Genomic DNA, 19,948 nt, shown 5'->3' on the forward strand with positions numbered 1-19,948 from the left:
AGACTCACCACGACACCCCACGTCATCCCTGGTTATCATCCTTGGTTATTTGTTCGTTAAATAAATGTGTATTAGTTTTATCACTCGTCTTGTCTCCCTTATGTTGCAGCCTTTGAGCCAGGTCGTAACATATGGGGGCTCGTCCTAACTTAATTGATCAGGTAACATATTTCAATTTGTATGGTGAAGTTGGTTCTCCTGTTTGCAATTGACTTGATGCGCAGAGACTGTTTCAGTAGCAGCTGTAACCTGGTGGGCAGGTGCACCTCGTTTGGTGATGAAATGTGCAGTCTGGTTGTTTGGGAGACGAGTGTGGTGAGTCGGCTGTTGTCCTGTGTTTGGTTATTGTAGCAGCTGTAGTGATCAGTGTTCCTGAGAGTGTTCGTGTCACTGAGCTGTGTTGTGCTGGTGGTTTTTGTGGAACAGAGTTTAGGTGGTCCTGTATACACGGTGAGTAAATTGCTGCTGGTCTGTCCCTGTTAGGCTGAAGAGCGGACTCCCTTTGGAGTTCGTTGGGGGGGTTTCTGTAGTGTGGTGTGAAAGAGGTTAGAGCAGTTGTCTCGGGGACGTCCGAGGCTGCAGGTGGGTTGCCAGTTCATGGTTGCTTTACCGAGCCTGCGGGTTTTAGTGCGTAAGTACCACCACAAGTAGCACCTGAAGACTAGGGGGGAGCTTACTTAGTCTCTGGTTAGGCAGTCAGAGGGACGGGCTGCAGTGATAGCTGTGTATGGGCTGTTCTTACTGTTAGTGGGTTAGTTAACAGATCAAAACTAGTTTCTTGTGTTTCCTGCCTGCTGGCTACATGTTTTGTATTCTGGTTTTTGTGATCATGGTCATGTTCTTGAGGTTTCTGGGTAGTTCAAGACTCAGTAATAAGAGCATTGCACAGCCTGTTGGGTGTCTGGGTATTGGACCCAGTTACCTTGCAGGTGGAGCCTGAAGACTGCTGCTGCACAGTGGCAGTAGGCTTTTAATGGTTCATTAGGGTAAGCAAGTTGGTAATAAAGGAGGGATGTGGTGAACTGTTTTTTGTGTTTGTGGTGACAGGCAGGTTTGTAGCTTGGCCTGTTGCAGCTCATTGCATGAACTGGCCCTCCCAGGAAACCCTGCTTCCCATCATGTGCTGTACCATAGCACTGTAATCTCTCTGACCTTCCTTCCTTCTCTGCTCTCACACTTAGATGCTTCTCCACATGTTGGAGCTGCTGGGTTGCAGAGTGGAGATTGATTGGTGGGCTGGGGAGATGCACTCAACCGGTAGTATGAAACCTGTAAATATGAAATCTGTTTGTAGTTTGTCGGTATTCCTGGTGGGAACACCGTTTTTATGGAGGGGAGTGTGACTCCCTCATGTTACGACTTTTTGAGCCTGGCCGTGACAAGTGTCGAAGCTGGACTTGCAACATCAATAAACCTTGAAGCAACAGTGGAGGCGGGACTCTGAACGGGCACACATCACAAACTGCAGTAGTTCAATCAAAACGTCTTTATTCAAGTAACCGGGGCACTCGTTCACAGAAACCCAAAGTAGTGACATGGATTACAGCAAAAGCTCCGATACATTTAAATACAAAATATAGTAGATAAATACTTTCAAATTAAGACTACAAAGACACATTTAGGTATTTTTGGACAGTAAGCAGCTTCAGTCTAACGGACAAAACAGTGACATTTTCATCAAAAACTGAATATTGAACTGTCTTTAGAATAACCCCTTTATCATAACATTAGATGAAATATAACATGCTTTTTATGTTTTAAATGTATTTAACTCCTGTTGGTCTGCAGGAAGTCGATAAGACTCTTGTTGTAGTCCGCCACCTGTTGGGAGACGTTCTTGGCGACCGAGGCGTAGTCACTCTCCTGAGATTTAGAGGCGATGACTGATCTGCAAAGTTAAGGAAAAGAATCACTGCTGTGACCAACAGGTGGCCTTTACAGCGACCAATCACATATCAGACCTGCGATGAGTTGTCGGCACTTTAACAAGATCAAAAACATGAAGTAAAAAGATAGAGACGCAGATTTCAGAAGGATACACTCTTTCATTACGAAGTTGTTCTGCTCCAAGTGTTGCCATTTCCTCTCAAGGTTAGCCAGCTAAAACATAAAGCACAGAGACAACACATGCACTCCAGCAGTACTGACGAGGGGTTTTCCTGCTGTACTGAACCACTTCTGTGACCATGACCTTTGATTGGTGATGTCTTTCTAAGCAAAGTGTGAGATGCTCTGACCTGAGCGTGAGTCTCGTTTTCTTGCAGCGTCGTCTTCAGAGCTTCATATTTCTGATTCATTTCCTCCAACAGCTGACTGAAGGAATCCCGACGCTGACTCAGCGATATGCGGTCCTCCTGCAGTCTCTGCACCAGAGCAACATACATTTGGTTAGCCAACAGTTCAACGGAATCAGATAGTTGTGTTCCATTAATCAGCAGCATTTAAAGATCCGCACTGTAAACTACAAATAAAAAAGCCCATGTAGCTCATAGCTGCATGCAGCGAACCGTTTGTCTCTATTTCTGCTGCACTTGCTACCTTTTTCTTCTCCTCGGCTGTGTGCCTCAGGGCGTCCAGGTCCCGGTAGGTGACCAGCTCAGACTCCATGGTTCTGACGCGCTCCTTCAGGGTGCTGAGCTCACCCGTGATCTTCCCCTCCAGCTGCTGCACCTTCTCCAGGTCCTGCTGCAGACGCTGGGACTCTGGGTGGTGGTGGAGTGACAGTTTGAGCACTGGCTTCTTTGGCATGTTGGGTTCATTAAAGGGGGTATTACTTTACCAGGACAAAGTGTGTGTGTGTGTGTGTGTGTGTGTGTTACTTACCAGTTGTCAGTCCTCTGGCAGTGCTCTCTGATTGGACCACCTCCGTCTCCTTACTGACCAGCACCTCCTGCATGTTCCTCAGCTCACTGGCTGTCACTGTATCCACCTGATGCAGCCTCAACATGTTCTACAAACACACACATAGATAGACACACTTAGTCTTCTCTGTGTCTCCTCACTAGCACCTACCCTCCTCTCCTTCCCTCCTCCACCTCTCCCCATCCTTCCTCACTCTGCTGCAGTGCTCCAGCAGGGAGACGATGTTCTCCTGACTCTGTGTCATCTTGTCCTGCTCCTGAGCCCTGGACTCCTCGAATGACTCCTGGTACCCTGGAACACAGGAGGGAATGAATCTATTACTATAATATAATATAATATATGTGATTCTATCTGGTCATGCAGATGTATTGATGCTCCAGGTCAGGATGCGTCATGATGTGAAAGGAAGCCGACTGCACCACCTGGTGGTAGTTTCCAAAACAGCAAAGTGTGTTCCTCCACATTATGAGTTCAATATACAGAATATGTAACCTATAATAGTAACCTCTCGTTTCTTTGCTATGACAGTACATCTTCATTATTGATGACTGTTTCTCAGAGACTGTTATCATCCCCGAGGTTCTGCTGAATACACGAAAGCATCAGTAGTCATACCCACAGTAGTGACACATTCATCGTATCAGGCACTGAGTAAATAACGCAGTGATTATTGATGTTGTCACTATGATCCATGTCTACTCAGGTTTGCTCATTTAAACTGTCAAATGTTCAACTTACGGTCAATTTCCTCCTGTCTCCTCTTCAGCTCTTTGTATTTCTGCTGACTCTCCCCTTATGGACAGATTCAAAGAAACTATTATACATAGTTCAGCAAGCAATGATATAATTATTCAATATGATTATCAAATGCATATTATTTGGTAGCACTGTCATATACTTTACTTTGTGTGTACGAGTTTGGCAAAGACACAATGAATCACTTATTTGAATGACAGTAAATTAATCTACAGCAATTTTAGAGCGACACACTGACGCAGAAATCTCAAAACTTAATGATTACAGAGCCTCAAATGTAAATATCTGCTGGTATGTCTTTGTCTTTGTGTTTTGGACTGTTGGTCGGACAGAATACGTCAGTTCAAAGACGTCGTCTGTGGCTTTGGTAAATCGTGATCTGCATGTTCCTCCATATCATACCAAGCAATTAATTAAGAACATAGTCGTCAGATTAATGGTTAATAAAAATGATAGTTCGTGTCAGCCTTCGATACATTCAAAAAGAAAACGAGATTGACAATGAACACCTGGTTTTACAAATTCTGCTATAAGATAACAGATGTGAGACGTATTTAAAAGCATTATTAGGGAGGAATGGAAAGCTGAAAGCTGCGATCCAGTGTTACCCTGAGCTTCCTCCGAGTCCTGCTCCAGCTGCCGGATCTCCTCTGTGATTTGTCCCATCCTGTCCCTGATCTCTGTAAGCCTGGAGAGAGACAGAGAGAGAGAGAGAGAGAGAGAGAGAGAGAGAGACAGAGACAGAGAGAGAGAGAGAGAGAGAGAGAGAGAGAGAGAGAGAGAGAGAGAGACAGAGAGAGAGACAGAGAGAGAGACAGAGAGAGAGAGAGAGAGAGAGAGAGAGAGAGAGAGAGAGAGAGAGAGAGAGAGACAGAGACAGAGAGAGAGAGAGATGCAGAGAGAGAGAGACAGAGAGAGAGAGAGACAGAGAGAGAGAGAGAGAGACAGAGAGACAGAGAGAGAGAGAGAGAGAGAGAGACAGAGAGAGAGAGAGAGTGCAGAGAGAGAGAGACAGAGAGAGAGAGAGAGACAGAGAGAGAGAGAGAGAGAGAGAGAGAGAGACAGAGAGAGAGACAGAGAGAGAGAGAGAGAGAGAGAGAGAGAGAGAGAGACAGAGACAGAGACAGAGAGAGAGAGAGATGCAGAGAGAGAGAGAGAGACAGAGAGAGAGAGAGACAGAGAGAGAGAGAGAGACAGAGAGACAGAGAGAGAGAGAGAGACAGAGAGAGAGAGAGATGCAGAGAGAGAGAGACAGAGAGAGAGAGAGAGACAGAGACAGAGAGATACAGAGAGAGAGAGAGAGACAGACAGAGACAGAGAGAGACAGACAGAGAGACAGAGAGACAGACAGACAGAGAGAGAGACAGAGAGACAGAGAGAGAGAGAGAGAGACAGAGAGACAGAGAGATACAGAGAGAGAGAGAGAGACAGACACAGAGACAGAGAGAGAGAGAGAGAGAGAGAGAGAGAGAGAGAGACAGAGAGACAGAGAGATACAGAGAGAGAGAGAGAGACAGACACAGAGACAGAGAGAGAGAGAGACAGAGAGACAGACAGACAGACAGACAGAGAGAGACAGAGAGACAGACAGAGAGAGAGACAGACAGACAGACAGACAGACAGCGAGAGAGACAGACAGATGCTTTCTTAATGAGTTGATCAGGGTTCATGAATAAGAAACTTTGTTTTGGCAATTTTTTCTACCGCTCACTTCCTGCTAACACCACCAAACATGGTTTGATAACTACAAAAGATGCTGCAAAATTGACTTTCCAACATCATTGGACTTAATTTGAGTAAATTATAGAACAGGAACTCAGAGTTTCACTTCTAGTTTAAGTAAGAACATTTTAAAAGAAAATGAAACGCAAGAAAGCAAAACACAGAGTTTTGGTGCGACACCAATGCTACATACTGTCTCTCCATGCCGGCGATTTCCTGGTTGTCTTCCTTCACCTGGAAAACAGAACTGTAGCTTAAATGGCTTCTTTACAAACCCAAACTCTGCCTGTACCAAGACAACCTCTGCTGTCAGTCTGTGCGGATGAAATAGTTCATATGATCTCAGTTCATTAAAACATTGCTGCAGCTAGCTGAAGCTAACCTGTTTGAAGAGCTGCTCTCTCTCCTCCTGTGGGGAGCCCAGGCTCTTGTGCTCAGCCTCCATGGCGTCACGCTTGGCCTCCAGCGCTGACAGAGTCTCGTGGAGACGAACCACTTCCTGCTTTAAGTGTGAGTGGGACAGCTCCTGCACAGAGGACAATTCATGCTGATGGTAAGTGGTTAAGTGGACTGCGTCTACATAGCAGACAAAGTGCGTTACAACTTGTCTCTCTTCCACCCATTCACACAAACATTCATACATCGATGACCAGTCATCGTCAGGACTAAATAACACTAGCAGTACAAACAAACTATTTACTTTATCAAATGAAAAGAAATCATCAAGGCCACTGTTTTTCTTTTAAAATATGACTACTACTGGAGAAGGCATCATTCCAATTGGTGGCTGTGTTTTAAGTCAGTAAACAGTAAAAGCACCTGAATAAAATAAGGATGAAGACTCAGATAAATCACAGACTATTCCTTTAATTGTGAATTCAAGCGGCCAATGTAGTCCTCATGTAGATATGATGAGCTCATTCTAGGGCAACGGATCCTTAAAGGATGACCTATGACCTTCAAATGTCTCTGTTTTGTCCAGCCTGCCATAACTGTATGTGATCTAAACTAAACCTGGCTGGAATCTCTATAGCACCACACCTCTGACCTTATGTAAACTTCATATGTGGAGCTTCAATTAGTTAGTTATTATTTGTTAATCCGTCCATCTAGGTCCAAGTCGTGTTTAAGGATTCATTAATGACATCGTTAGGAATGATAGTGAGGTACTGCCACCTGTGCAACAGGTGTTACATGACAGTCTTCGTGGTATCAAATGCATATTAAATGTCTTAAACTTAAGTTGGTGAACCCTCATTGCATACAGTAACCCTGCCTTGATCATCCCCCATCTGTTTGATCCAACTCACAGCGTCGTAGTCCTCCTTCCTGGTCATCAGAATGTCCAGCTCCTCCTGGAGAACAGCTAGCTCCTACCAAAAGAGAAAGGAGGCAAGGAGAAGATGAAGGACATTAGGTACATCTATTCCACATGGTGGAGAAAATAACAACAGTGTTAAACCACAGCATGAGTAATATTAACCAATCGTCACTGCAGCACCATGGCTTAGGGTTCTACCACCATCAAACCAACCCGACCATGGCAGAACCATGCAACCGTTACACTGATTCTTCATCTATATGAGGAGAAGACAATATTACGCTAGAACTACATTCTTACCTGTAGCAGCTCCTCATTGGCTGTTGTCATGGTGAAATACTTCTCTTGCTTCACGGCCGGCATCGACTGGACGACCTCGTCAGCGACGCGCCTCTCCCTCCGGATCTCCTCTTCGATCGCCCGGATAGCCTCCTCTCTCCTGCACAACAAACAGGGTGGAAGAGTTCGTTGTTTAACTTTATTTAGACAACAGCATGGGGGGGGGGGGGGGGGATTCAAGCACAGAGAGTGAGAGTAAGAATAAAGAAAGGATGAGATAAAGAAAGGATGCAGAGAAGAAAGGGAGGGAGAGATGCCAGATAGACGGTAAATGAATATTTAGTATATCACTGCTTCCTTTCTGTTGTCCTCACTTCCTTTCTGTTGTCCTCACTTCCTTTCTGTTGTCCTCACTTCCTTTCTGTTGTCCTCACTTCCTTTCCTTAAGTCCCTCTTACTTTCTTTCAAAGGACACTCCTATCTTCTCTCCCACAACTACTTTCCTTCTCTCTTCTCCTTCACCTAATTCAAACCCCCTTTACATCCTTCTCCTTTGCTTCCTTTACTCTGTTCCTTCAACCTTTAATAACTTTTACATTTATTTAATACTTTAATTGTCAATAGCCATGAATCCTATTCATTCATTTGCTGTATTATCTAATTATTTAGATGTCCAACAAGGCTTGAATATAGCTCTGACCAAAGGAGGAAAGGAGGCGTGACTTCATCAAACAGAACCGATGCGTGTCAGCATACAGGTTTTACAACAGGGAACAAAGTTCATTTGTTGTGCTGGCTGCATCACAGTGACAGGTGAATCTAAGTCCATCTACCTGCCCCTGGAACAACAGGTAAGCGTCTTTGGTTGTTATTCAGTAAAATAAAATAGTGACAGAATACACTTGGAGCCTGGGACGACAAATCTTCTGTTAAAGAAGCAACAGTCAGGACAGCGATGGACGTTTCACTGCATGCAGGTTAAAGGTTATTCAGCTGACAAAGGTGTGCTTGTTCTTCGCTGAATTTACATTTCAAGAAGTTCAAGGTGTTTGCTCTCTCAGGGAAATAAGAGACTCCAGTCGACTTAATTGAGTCCTTTTCATCAGAGATTATACGTATGCTGTACTCTGATCTCAAGTTTTACACTCAAACACGTCAGCAGATTTGTAACTCCAATATATGTTTATATGTGGTAATGAAAACCTCGTGTCTGGGTCAAAGTTTGATTCAGGTGTTGACACTGTTCTGTGCAACATCCGGTCTCAGGTATCCAAGTTCTGGGTTCAAGGTCTGTCCTCAGTCCAACATGAGAGGACGAAGGAGTAGAGCTTCCCCGAGGGACGTAATACATCCATGGTCTGTGTGCGTTTTTATTGGATTAAATCCCAAAACAACGAGAAAACAACGTACATTCTCTCCTCGCCCTCCCTGCAGCCGGGAGTATGGCCTGTCAGCTCCGGGAGACCCTGTACACAGCTCAAATTCAGCCAGTGCAAACCCCAGCAGCAGGGAGTCTGATCCCAGGGGGCAGCCCTGACTCCCCCAGCCGGATCAGAAAATGTTGTGCTGCTGTCGTTACACAGATTAGACACAGCTGCCCCCTATGTGGCTACTGGTGCTGACATTTGGGCTGACTGAATCCGCTTTCCTGCGGCCGCTGACTCGGCCTCTCACTCCCAGAGCCACCGAGGGCCGACCGCTCTCCTCCTGGTCACCTAGAGCTGATCTCGCCCAGAGCTGATCTCACCCAGAGCTGATCTCACCCAGAGCTGATCTCGCCCAGAGGTGAACCCGCCCAGAGGTGAACTCGCCCAGAGCTGATCTCGCCCAGAGCTGATCTCGCCCAGAGGTGAACCCGCCCAGAGGTGAACCCGCCCAGAGGTGAACTCGCCCAGAGGTGAACTCGCCCAGAGGTGAACCCGCCCAGAGGTGAACCCGCCCAGAGGTGAACTCGCCCAGAGGTGAACCCGCCCAGAGGTGAACTCGCCCAGAGGTGAACTCGCCCAGAGGTGAACTCGCCCAGAGGTGAACTCGCCTAGAGCTGAACTCAAAAGTGATCATGGAGGAAACTCAACGTCTGTAATGAAAGGAAGGTTGGTTGTAATGATTACAGGCTGCTGGTCAGAGCTAAGATTGTTTGGGCAAACAGACTGAAGGTCGCTCAGCATCCCATTCATAAACGTATTGATTACCCAGAGTGCTTTCTGTTATTTCAGGGTGGGATAATGGACGGGTGGCGGCAACCTCTTCTACTGCTGTGGTTGACTTCAGTGGTAGCAACGACTATACTGGGAAGTAATGCTGAGGTTGTGGAAGCGGAGGCACTGGTAGGACATCTTCTATTTTATTTTTGTTAAGCTAGCACAGGAAATACATGTTTTTGTTGAAACTCAGCCAGAGCGATGATGGTTCATTTGTTGTAATAACTGTCCATCAGCAGGTAAAGAACTTGACCGACAAGCTTTTGCGAGTCATTCCTCACAGATGCAACGGTTCCTCTGTTACTGAACTGGTGATTGAGGGGAGCATGATTACTCTGAATGAGACCGACAGACTAGCCCTGGCTAGCTATCCCAGACTGGAAGAACTCCACCTGGATGGTAACCTGGTGACCAGTATACCAGCCAAGTACTTCTCTGTGGTACCACACCTCAGAGTGCTGTCTCTGTCCGGGAACAAAATCAGCAGGTAAATAAAGCTTTCCATTCTACATACTTATTTTAACACGTTTTGAACACACTGTAAAGGTTGTTAGGCTAAGAAGTGAGTGCTGCCCCTTTGTACTGCTCCAGACGTTTGAAAATCAGGCTGAATGTTTGTTACTGATTAGCCAAGAGGGTGACTGCATCACTGGTAAAAGTATGACTGTGACAGCATGTGTACTTCCACTGCTCCAATAACGGCTGCATTTATAACTGATGCTTCTACTGGGTGTTACTGCAGCCTGGACCCAGAGTCTTTCTCTGGCCTAGATGTCCTGCGCGAACTGGACCTGTCCCACAACCTGCTGACAAGTCTCCATACACAGCTATTCAGACGGCTGACTAATCTGCAGGTAAACCCCTTTGGGATATTCTGGAGCCAAGCATTTGCCTCTTTCCAAGTTATTATTAGTCCATTAACCTAACCCGGTCTGGTCTTATTAGGTGCTGAAACTACACGGTAACCCCTGGAGCTGCTCCTGTCCGCTGCTGAGCAGCATTGCAGAGGTCAAAGCAGCCGGACTTACCGTTGGTAAACATGTCCTTTCTGCAATTTGAAGGTTTCAGTGTTATAGCTCAGCCACTCTAGTTCAGATGGCATACTTATATTTAGGGTCTGATCTGAGAACATTGATCTCCTCAACACCTTAACAAAGCCTATTTCAGTATTTCCCAACTTATTAAACTGATTTCATGTATTAGAGACGATGGTTCAGATAATACATGTACTACAATCATCATAGACGGTGGAACAAGACTTCCATATTGTACCTTGTTCTGCTGCAGCCTTTATGTTAATCCAACGGCATTCAAATCAGACTTCTGCTGTTTAGACTGCTATGGAAATGTTAGTGGGTCCAAACTAGTGATACACACCTTTTCCACTAAATTAGTGCATACATGCAGGTTTCTTTAAACGCGGCTTAACCCTCTAAAAATAGACGATAGACTACTTTCTCATGGCCAGTAGATGAGTAACCTTTCTGGGGTTTTTTCTGGTGTTTGATGTTCTGCGTCACAAACGTGCCGGACAAAGACATGGCTGGTAAACAGTAGAAAGTAGCATGGAAGCCAGTGAGAATGCTCCAATGTTGTGGCTGAGATGACGAGTTGCAGAAGTCAGAAAACATTTCTGCAGGAAAAGTCACGGGAAAAAAAGCATGTCAACCCGGGTGTCATGTTTCCATCACTGCTGTTTGAAGATGGAGCCGATAAATACCTGTGACTACTGCGGTCACTTGTCCCAGGAATAAATGCACATGTTAACCTTTCTAACTATAGACAAGAAGCCAGATGTTGTCCAGTGGGAAAGGGGCCATTGTGACATTTACATCAAAGTGACCAGGGCGCTCATTCAAACGAATACATTTAAAACGCTGACAGATCAATGCAAAGGGCTGCATGCTTGAAAGGGGCTTAAGTGAATGCTCATTTATGACATTACTTTCATGTGTGTGGCTCTACAGGAGGGAAACAAATCACCTGCGCTTCCCCAGAAAATCAGGCGGGCAGAGATGTTTTGCAGGCTGCAGCGATGTGTAACCCATCACCACCATCCAGCCTCACTACAGACCCACAGGAACCTGTCAACTCTCAAAACTCTTCAAGCCAGAAACTCAACATCAACAAAGGTACGACTAAGAGAGATGTGGGTTATTCAACCCGTTTTCCTATTCTTGAACATCTCTTCTTTGTGGCTGTACATAACAAGCTAAACAGACTGGTCTCCCCTCCCTGTCTCCATCCTGCAAACCTAACTAGACCAGACACCTGTGCTCGGCAACACGTGGAAGTTCGCGGGATGTGTTGCAGCCCTGGCGATGTGCACCTCCATGCTCATCCTTTGTGGCATAAAGGGGCCTTCCTTGTACAAGCTCTTCCACAACTACCGTCATCGGCGGCTGCGCCAAGAGGAGGAGGACGTTGTGTCAACAGTCTTCTCGGAGACAGGGAGACACGTGAACCATCAGACATTCACCTTCAAACAAGAGAATGGGCAGATAGAGGAGGAGGAGGATGGGTATTTTGAGGACCCATACATCAAGAGTGAAGAGTGACATGCAGGAGGGGAGACATCAGCAGCTGGTAAACCAGTGACAAGACGACGAGGCAATCATCACAAAAAGGAAAATATGGCACTTGTCTACTCAAAAAAGAAAATTTGTTCTAGAAGAATAGTTCTTAGATGGAATATGTTCAATGTACATCGTACAAGGTGGATCATTTGAGATCTAAATAAAATTTAACTATGCATTATCATTCTAGGGCTCTGTGGCTCGTACTGTAAGAGGGTTGTACTATAACTATAACATCTGAGCTGTTGCTCAACTAAAGCTTTGTACCGTCGCTTGCTTGGCTCTATAGCATGAGCTTCAGCGGAGCTCAGAGCATGAACGGAGGCATTTATACTCTACGTGCTGCATTATTCTCTGAAACACCAGAGAGCTTACAAACAAAATGAACTGTGAGGAATCAGAGACATCGAGTGTAACTCATAGATATACACACAGACTGTAGGTGTGTCCGGCAAAAAAACATAAACTAACCTCACAGTGACGAGGAGGGATTGTAATTATCTGTAAACTCATATTCATGGTCTACTTTATTACCTTTGTACAAGTCCTGTAAAGACACGAGTCAAGTATTAAAAGCATGAGAAAGAAACAAAGGCTGAATATCCTGTAAACTGTTTGATTTGGCTGCAAAATATTTACTCTATTTACTGAAGTCTAGGTTGACTTAAGGCATCACTCAGCTGGGGCTTATACTTTCATTAGCTCCTGGGCCTAACGTTAGCTCCCACACTTTCTTCTGCTTCAGTCGGTTTGTACAATGTGACGTCATTTTGAAGCTACTCATCATCTTTAAAACTGCACTAAAACCAATTATAGATTACCATATGAGATGGTTGACTTGTGAAACATTCTGCAGATTAAATCGTTGTCCAGCTGTGAACTGCAGCTAACATTGATGAACCACATGACCACGACATCAAGACAATAAATACATTTCCTCAATCGATCATTGATGACACCAACTGATAAAGCACGATAAGATACCTAAATACAAAAAGCATTTCAAGCTTTCCTCTATTACCATTTCAATTTAAAGAGAATACTGTGCAATGACTAGAGTTTAAACGTCGACCAAATACTTACTCTCTCCTCTCAGTGAAGATGCTGTCAATGCTCTCAGCCTCGCTGTCATTGTGGGCCTTCAACTGGGAGGGCAGAGAGGAAGGAAAACGACAGGAATCAACGGGCATCTTCATTAGCCGACTTCATCTCATCTAAGACTTGACCTCTCATTGAGCAGGAGGTGTCAGAATAGTTACCACATTGCTTACATGGTACACTTACAATGTTGTAGTCATTGATCATTTCCTCCATCTCTGTGTTGGTGTTGAGCTTGTCCACCAGCTGGAAACACAAACAGAACATGTTCAAACAATTAAGCTGCATATCAGTGGGATTCATGGAGATAGAGCTGGCACAGTCAACCGTCAACACTTTTTAGACACCTTGTGTTATACCAGAAAATGGAAGTACATCATATGAGGTTCTATTGATCTAAACTCACCGACTTAACCATAAATAACCATCTTTACCTGCTGCACCGGGTGGGGGGTTCTTTCCTGCATGTCATTTGTTTGAGCCCATTCTATTGCTGTTTGCATTGATTGATAGATAGATAGATATATATATATATATATATACACACACACACACTATACATCACAACTTTAGCTCAATACATAAAGTGTAAGCATATTTCTTCTGATATTGTTTTTACTCTGGCTAAAGCTGCATTAGTTTACAGACATGTACCATGTTGTAGTCAGCCAGCTGGCCCTGAAGATCCTTAATCTCTGCAGCCAGGCCTTCGGCTCTAAAGGGAAAAAAAACACACAAACTGTTAGTTTGTATTTTTGGTTTCACGCCGTAATGCGATTGTTCATTATTTTATTAATTAATACTATGATATATTCTATTCAAGAGCCCTGATATTCATATGCAATGAGGTAATAATGAGGACTGTACCGAATGCTTTGTTTTAACAGTCAAAGCCTCTACTGAGGTCGTTGAATGACGCTTCGAATGGTCGCTGAGTGTTTCTCATACATGTATGAATATTTGAAGGCTGTGGAATGCAGCGTATCTAAATAAAACACCAGAACATGGTCTGTTCATTTATTACAATATGTACAGCGTCAGCACTAACCGCCACTCACCTCTTCTCGTAGGAGAGATAAACAGAATTCTCCTGGTTGTAGTTGTCAATCTCTTTGTGCAGCTTACTGGTTTCTGTGGTTAACTCGTTGATCTTACCCCTAACAGCACAACAAGAAACAAAAAGATATTCACTTTGAATTGACCAGTGTGTACCGACAGGGTGTTCAAGGAAAGGTTGCCCTGCTGGAAACACAGCATAGTGTAAGGCAATAGCAAGAAGGGCGTGACATGTTTTACTCAATCATTTAGATGGCGATAGTAGAACTAACGGTAGCATGTGTTACCTAAGAAGGCCCAAGTAGTACGACTTATCCAGAATCTGTCTCTGAGGTCCTTGTGGGGTGGAAGAAGGAAGGAGGTGGTGAGACTTAGTATCTGTCGGCTCAAAGTGACATAAAACCAGAAGAATACAAGTCTATCTTTTCAAAAAAAAGTGCCAGCTGATGTCACATCAGACTAACCTTTCATGCCAGTCTTCATGCCACTGAGCCCCTGTTGGGTCACAGGCCTGTCAGTCACTTTGATCTGTGCCGAGAGGACTCCAGGGGTGGCGATGGGGATGCCGCCCCTCATGCCCGGATGACCGCTTGTACCTGGAACCATCTGGATGGAGGATTAGAGAATAAACTCCACGAGACTGGGCTTTAACTCGCTCATTTGAAGAGAGCTATAGTGTTAAAAGTTACAGCTGGTTACCAACACTGCCACATCTAAAGCTAGTCCCATATGCTGATATGCTCATAACATCCAGATCACAAATACAAGCACTGACTTTGCTCGCACTAAAAGTAGTTTGTTTGATGGTTAACTTTGCTAACAGGTAAACAAAAGCTACGAGAATGTAGTTGTGCCAGAAAAAGTGCTGAACCCAGCGTCCCCTTTGTTCAGTCAGAGCAAAGAGCTTTGACATTTCAAGAAAAGTTCAAACTTTCCAGCCATCCACGTCAGCCAGTCAGCCATGAGACACGAGATGCTGGGTTCCACGTTTCCCACCATGACAGACATTGAGAAATTAAAGAAAGAGACCATGTAATCACTGGATACTGTTGAATAACTTTACATGCTACAGAGCGAGGTCAAACAGAGACGAGAGGGGAAAAAGAGATAAATTGAGCTGCTCGTTTGTGGTGTGCAAAGGTTAATGTTTTCCTATCCACTACACATACTAACTGTATAGAACTGCATCCTTATGAGTTTATAGGCAATGATTTAAAACTGAAAAAAGTTTAACTCAATAACTTTTTTTAAATGTGTTTTACAAAATATAAAATGAAGTTCTCTTAATTTAGATCCACCTTACTGAGAAACTATGTGGACGAGCACAGATTCCACCAGGGTGTTAACTCATCACCTAAGATTTAAGATGTCCATCAGAGGCCAGCTGGCACCGAGTGATACTTTGGGCCTTTTGTACCCTTGCTAGTCTAGTTAGTCTGGTGCTGTGACTTTAGAAAAGTACTCAATATACTCACAGGAAGAGCACTTGTATCTCAAAGCTAAAATGCATGGACGCTGTAGTTGACTTACCCCAGTTGCGACACGGATAGCTGTAGGAGGAGGTCGGACGGAGGTCAGGGGTCGGACGGCGCCAGGCAGCACAGATCCACTGCGGCTCAATGGGCGGCCAATGCCGGAGGGAGGCCGCTGACTCGCCATGATGCCTAAAGCCGTATACATGTAAACATATACAGTTAACAGTGCCAATAACAAGTAACGAATCAAATATGTGTTGCTGATGAGTGGAAGGAAATCCATACAGCCTGTGCTGCTCCAGCAAAGTCCCCGTTAGTAATGTTTGGCACATGGAACAAATACATCTTCTCTTTGCATCTGAGGAGACTCCTCTACTTTTATGTGCGAGACCATTTTTCTGATATGGGACTGTTGATTCTGGCAACACTCACCGGACACGCGGTGGGAAGCTATGACACAAAGTGTTGAGGCTTGTGAACCAAAATCAGTCACAAAATTGCACCAGCGACGCAAAATCAGAGGAGCTATAAGAAGCTTTGTGTGGTCTGTCAATGCGATCCTATGAAGTACGTGAGTTTGCTTTTCTGTTAAAGTATGTAACGTTACTTTGTGCTCTACGGTGCTGCTGGTTAGCTTAAACACACACGTTAAAGGACCAAAGCTTACAATAAAAGCCAAGATGCAGATAGAAATAATATCAGATAGCTTGGTGGCCATGCAATTTCAAATATTGAGAAAACGTTAGAAGTGACGTTAGCTGCCTAAATGTTTGTTATGACTGCATAGTCTAACGTTATTGACTTTATTGATTGGTGTTATCTATGTAACGTTACGGAAAGGTTAACGTTATCTGTACGACATATTGTAACGTGCACTAGAGCTAACCTCTAGTTGACTCTTCGCTTAGTCGACGCTAACCATGAGCTGAAATAACTTCAGCGTTAGCTCGTTGCCACGGAGTAGCACGAGTAGCTAGCAATGGTTCCGTACCTTAAACTCCTTCTTGGTCTTCGACAATAGAAGTTTCTAAATGTCCAACCGGAAAAGGCTGTTTCGTTGGCAAGTTTACTTGAGAGAAAAGTAGAGAAAATGTCAATTAACGCTACCAGTTAGCTAGAAAGTCAGCAACCCGAGATGATGTTGACGTTACCCTAGTAACTGTCTTCTTCTCCTGGAGTTGAGCAGGCTGGTAGTTAACTTAGTTTAAAGGTGTGCTGCTGCCCCCACCGTCCAACAGTGGAATTACAGGCGGACCACATGCCGGGTTTGCTGAGTTCTTCATATGGAGTGACTGAGGCTGTCTCCTTTGTTTCAGTTAATCCTGGTATGTACATTATGATTTTATAACATATGTGTATAATAGACTAACTGTCTTGTGAGCAATGCATCAAATGTGTGTAAATCAATCATTTGGGCAATATAATAATGTCAGGAGGAGCATAAAAGGTAGATCCTGGTTGTAAAGTGTTGGATATTAAACCCAAACAGCTCATAAAAAACCTGAGTTGATTACTAACGGAATGCACTCGGTCACACGGAGTGGGAGGGTGAAGGGTCCGCCATGAATTTGGGCCGTTGTCTCTGACATATAATTGTAAAGTCACACAGGTGTTTCCTATGAGCTGATTCTGAGGCAGACAGTGGTTGATTAATCACACTCTCCCCCTTTAATTTCACTCAACCTATTAAGGAAGAACAGTGCAGTGCTTTTAGAGCTCTTTAAAAGATAAGCCGGCTAACATACTGAAAAAAATAATCAATATAACATAGTATTCTACTGACGAACTCTGTGTGTACTGCATACTGCGTTGGTTAGTACGTACTATGCAGCTTCTATGAGATGCTTAGTTAGACTACAGAGCTCGTTCTGGGGCGTGGCTCTCAGTATTGATGCCTGTTCGGAGCACATGGCCATTCGTAGCGGTTCCGATTGCTTGATCCCCGGAGTGCTACTTGCAGTATCGTCAAATCCCGCTCATCGCTCATCGACTCCAGGGAAGCGAAGACACCATCCAGCATCCAGCAGCGAAGCGGAATAGCCCGCTGCAGACGATGCTCTCGACTCAGTCCACCGAGCCCTCAAAGTGTATTAATATGCACCAAGTTCCACACAGCACTCCCTTAGGTCCACAGCAATACACCCGTAGAAGTGTTGAGTAGATCAGATGAACAGTTCTTGAGATATGTAAAGGACACGCACGGAGTTAAATCTTTAAATCAACTTGGACCTGAAATCTACCCAGTGAAAACACATCCTTTAACTTTTTTGAAATAGTCAAACAGAAGATCGAACACAAATGAGTTTTAGTCCATTTTTATTTCATGTTCAATAATCACATCACTAATTAACAGGTAATCACAAGAAACACTTTTTTTCCAAACCAAAAAAGAAAATTTAAATGAAGGAAAAAAAAAAAAAACAGCACAAAAGAACAATGAGGTTCTGCAGATGACAGTAAGTCTACACTAACACGTCCCGTTGTTGTTTTTCAGCATGCTCTGCAGGAACAGGAGGTGTCTGTTAGTGAGTGGAACTCTTGCGTGAGTCCAGCGGTGGATGAAGCTCTGCAGCGGGTAGATCACCGAGGAGCATTTATTACACAAGCCAAACCTGACTACTGCGGTTACTTCACCTCACACAAGGATGCGTTAGGGTCTCGGTGTGTGCGACTCTCTAGGGCAGGTTGCTGCTTTGTGTGTAGCGGCCAACGCGTTTGATATGCAGTACTCCCAAGTTAACTAGCCTACACACTACACTTTAGTGCCTAAACAAGAAATTCCCTTTGCCCACTGTGATATACATCGTCATGCGTCTCAGGCGCATCAGCTGCAGTCCGCCTGGTTGCTTTAATGAAGCTGCAGGTCACTGTGTCCTGCATGAGAAGTCTACCAGGTAGTCTGAACATTGTTCTCATCTCTGAAGACTAGGCCTAACATTAACAGGGTAAAGGAATTAAGCTCTACTTTCGGCAGGTCAACATTTCTAAATGGAGCTGCCGTTACAGCGCTTTTAAAATAAAATCAGATCTTAAGGACCTTCTGAGAGTTGTATTGGGGTCCAAATCTCGGACACAGTTTGTGTCACGAATCGAAAGTATCGCCCGTCCATCCGTGAGAGAACGACCACCACGAGGCGCCGGGAACACAACGATAAATACATATACAAAAGTGTTGCGTCTTTAGTACACTATATCTCAAGACATTCACTTCAGTGGCCCCTTTCTGATGAAAAAGGCAGACTTTTTCAATTTTGTCATACTAATAATCAGAATAATAGTCGTAGTAAAAACTCCTCCTCCCTGTAGAACCATTAAAGGTGCATGGACATAAAAGCTGAGCAAACCCCCCCACCGAACCCCAACTGATGCTGCTGCCGTACTGTCTTTTGTTCCTTTTCTAGGGCCATAAAGAGTGCATCGACAATAAAATATCTATATACATCCGTGTGCAATCTCATTAGAAGTGTTGAGTAGAACCTCTGGGGTAGGTGGGAAGATAAAGCGTGGTTGTGGACAGGCACGAGGAGTAGATGTAGCGATGCCACAGCCGTGGCACAGACACAGCGATTTGATGACAGCTGCACTTTTCACAACACTCCATCCTCAACTGGCAGAAAAGGAACTCCAACATCTGCATGTGAATCGTTCCCACTTTCAGAAGACATGAATTTATTGCCTATTTTGTTGGATGAAATTATATATAAAACTTTAAAGGATTCCAATATGAAAGAAAATCATGACTGGATCTGAATGGAGCTGTGTTTTCATGATTGAATAGTAATGAGGGCACTGTAATTCAGTTTATTGCTCTATTCATGTCATCACGCAAAATCTCATTCACAGTTACGCTACCTAGGGTCGCCTGTTCAAAGGGGGCAGATAGCAACTCTCCATCACAGTGAGCCCTCTTTGATACGTTAGAGCATTATGGTGCAATTTAGTTCCGTCAAAGCTTCCTTACGAATCATTGCCAAAGAGACAGTTTGAACAGGAAAACTCAGGAGTGTTCACGGTCGTCAATAGGGTGGGAGGGGGGGGGGGGGGGGGGCAATAGAGCTGTGGTTTTAAAACTGAATTGTAATTTCTGCAAAGGCATTTGCCATTCTCTCAATTTGCTTTTTATTACACCAAAGAATCTTCTTTACCTATTTTTACTTTTATTTTCCTTAAAATAACTTCAGATTTGACTCAGTTTAAGTCTTGTATGGCTGCCCGTGTTTCGAGAGTATTAAACATTTGAGACCGTCTTCTTCTGTTGGAGGAAACAATGTGACTGTGTGTGATCTGAAAGGTGTCGCTCATAGAGATGAACCCCCAGAGAAGAGTTCCCCTCGGGTCTACGGAGCCTCTTACCACCTTTCAGCTCATCCTTTTGGTTTTACAGGCTTCACTGTTTTTGGTTCAGTCTCACGCCTCTGTCATTAACACATGTTCCAGGCAGCAAAACACCTCCGACCAAAGTATGCCGAGCACCAAACATCAGACGGACAAAGAGCCAGATATTTCCCTCAGGAGTTGGTGGAGACCAAGTCAGATGAGGGAGTATTGGACCTACATTCACAAGGTGGACAGAGATGCTAATGTTCTCCTGTGTCTGCTGGA

At 44.4% G+C, this 19,948-nt stretch overlaps 2 protein-coding genes across 3 annotated transcripts; one reads left to right on the forward strand and one right to left on the reverse strand.

Moving 5' to 3' along the window:
- Positions 1-1,471: 1,471 nt before the first annotated feature.
- Positions 1,472-16,493, reverse strand: ift74 (intraflagellar transport 74). 2 transcript variants are annotated; one of them, XM_076085432.1, is made up of 20 exons: positions 16,338-16,493; positions 15,402-15,535; positions 14,336-14,477; positions 14,159-14,207; positions 13,874-13,972; positions 13,470-13,530; positions 13,002-13,061; positions 12,801-12,862; positions 6,962-7,100; positions 6,651-6,713; positions 5,723-5,866; positions 5,534-5,574; positions 4,227-4,306; positions 3,601-3,654; positions 3,056-3,153; positions 2,824-2,950; positions 2,539-2,702; positions 2,238-2,363; positions 2,040-2,100; positions 1,472-1,883 (listed from the first exon to the last, which is right to left on the reverse strand). In XM_076085432.1, exons 2-20 carry the CDS (start codon positions 15,528-15,530, stop codon positions 1,768-1,770), a joined length of 1,815 nt encoding a protein of 604 aa, XP_075941547.1. In that variant the 5' UTR covers positions 15,531-15,535; positions 16,338-16,493; the 3' UTR covers positions 1,472-1,767. The 2 variants fall into 2 exon arrangements, with proteins under 2 accessions (XP_075941547.1, XP_075941546.1); XM_076085431.1 differs by having other exon boundaries at positions 2,040-2,363.
- LOC142943743 (leucine-rich repeat-containing protein 19-like) lies at positions 9,166-11,699 on the forward strand. Its single transcript, XM_076085434.1, has 6 exons — positions 9,166-9,267; positions 9,378-9,628; positions 9,884-9,995; positions 10,087-10,174; positions 11,109-11,273; positions 11,404-11,699. Exons 1-6 carry the CDS (start codon positions 9,166-9,168, stop codon positions 11,697-11,699), a joined length of 1,014 nt encoding a protein of 337 aa, XP_075941549.1.
- Positions 16,494-19,948: the final 3,455 nt, after the last annotated feature.

The sequence above is a fragment of the Anarhichas minor genome, unplaced genomic scaffold (assembly GCF_050575085.1).
Source record: "Anarhichas minor isolate MPS153535 unplaced genomic scaffold, ASM5057508v1 ptg000155l, whole genome shotgun sequence".
NCBI classification, from domain to species: domain Eukaryota; kingdom Metazoa; phylum Chordata; class Actinopteri; order Perciformes; family Anarhichadidae; genus Anarhichas; species Anarhichas minor.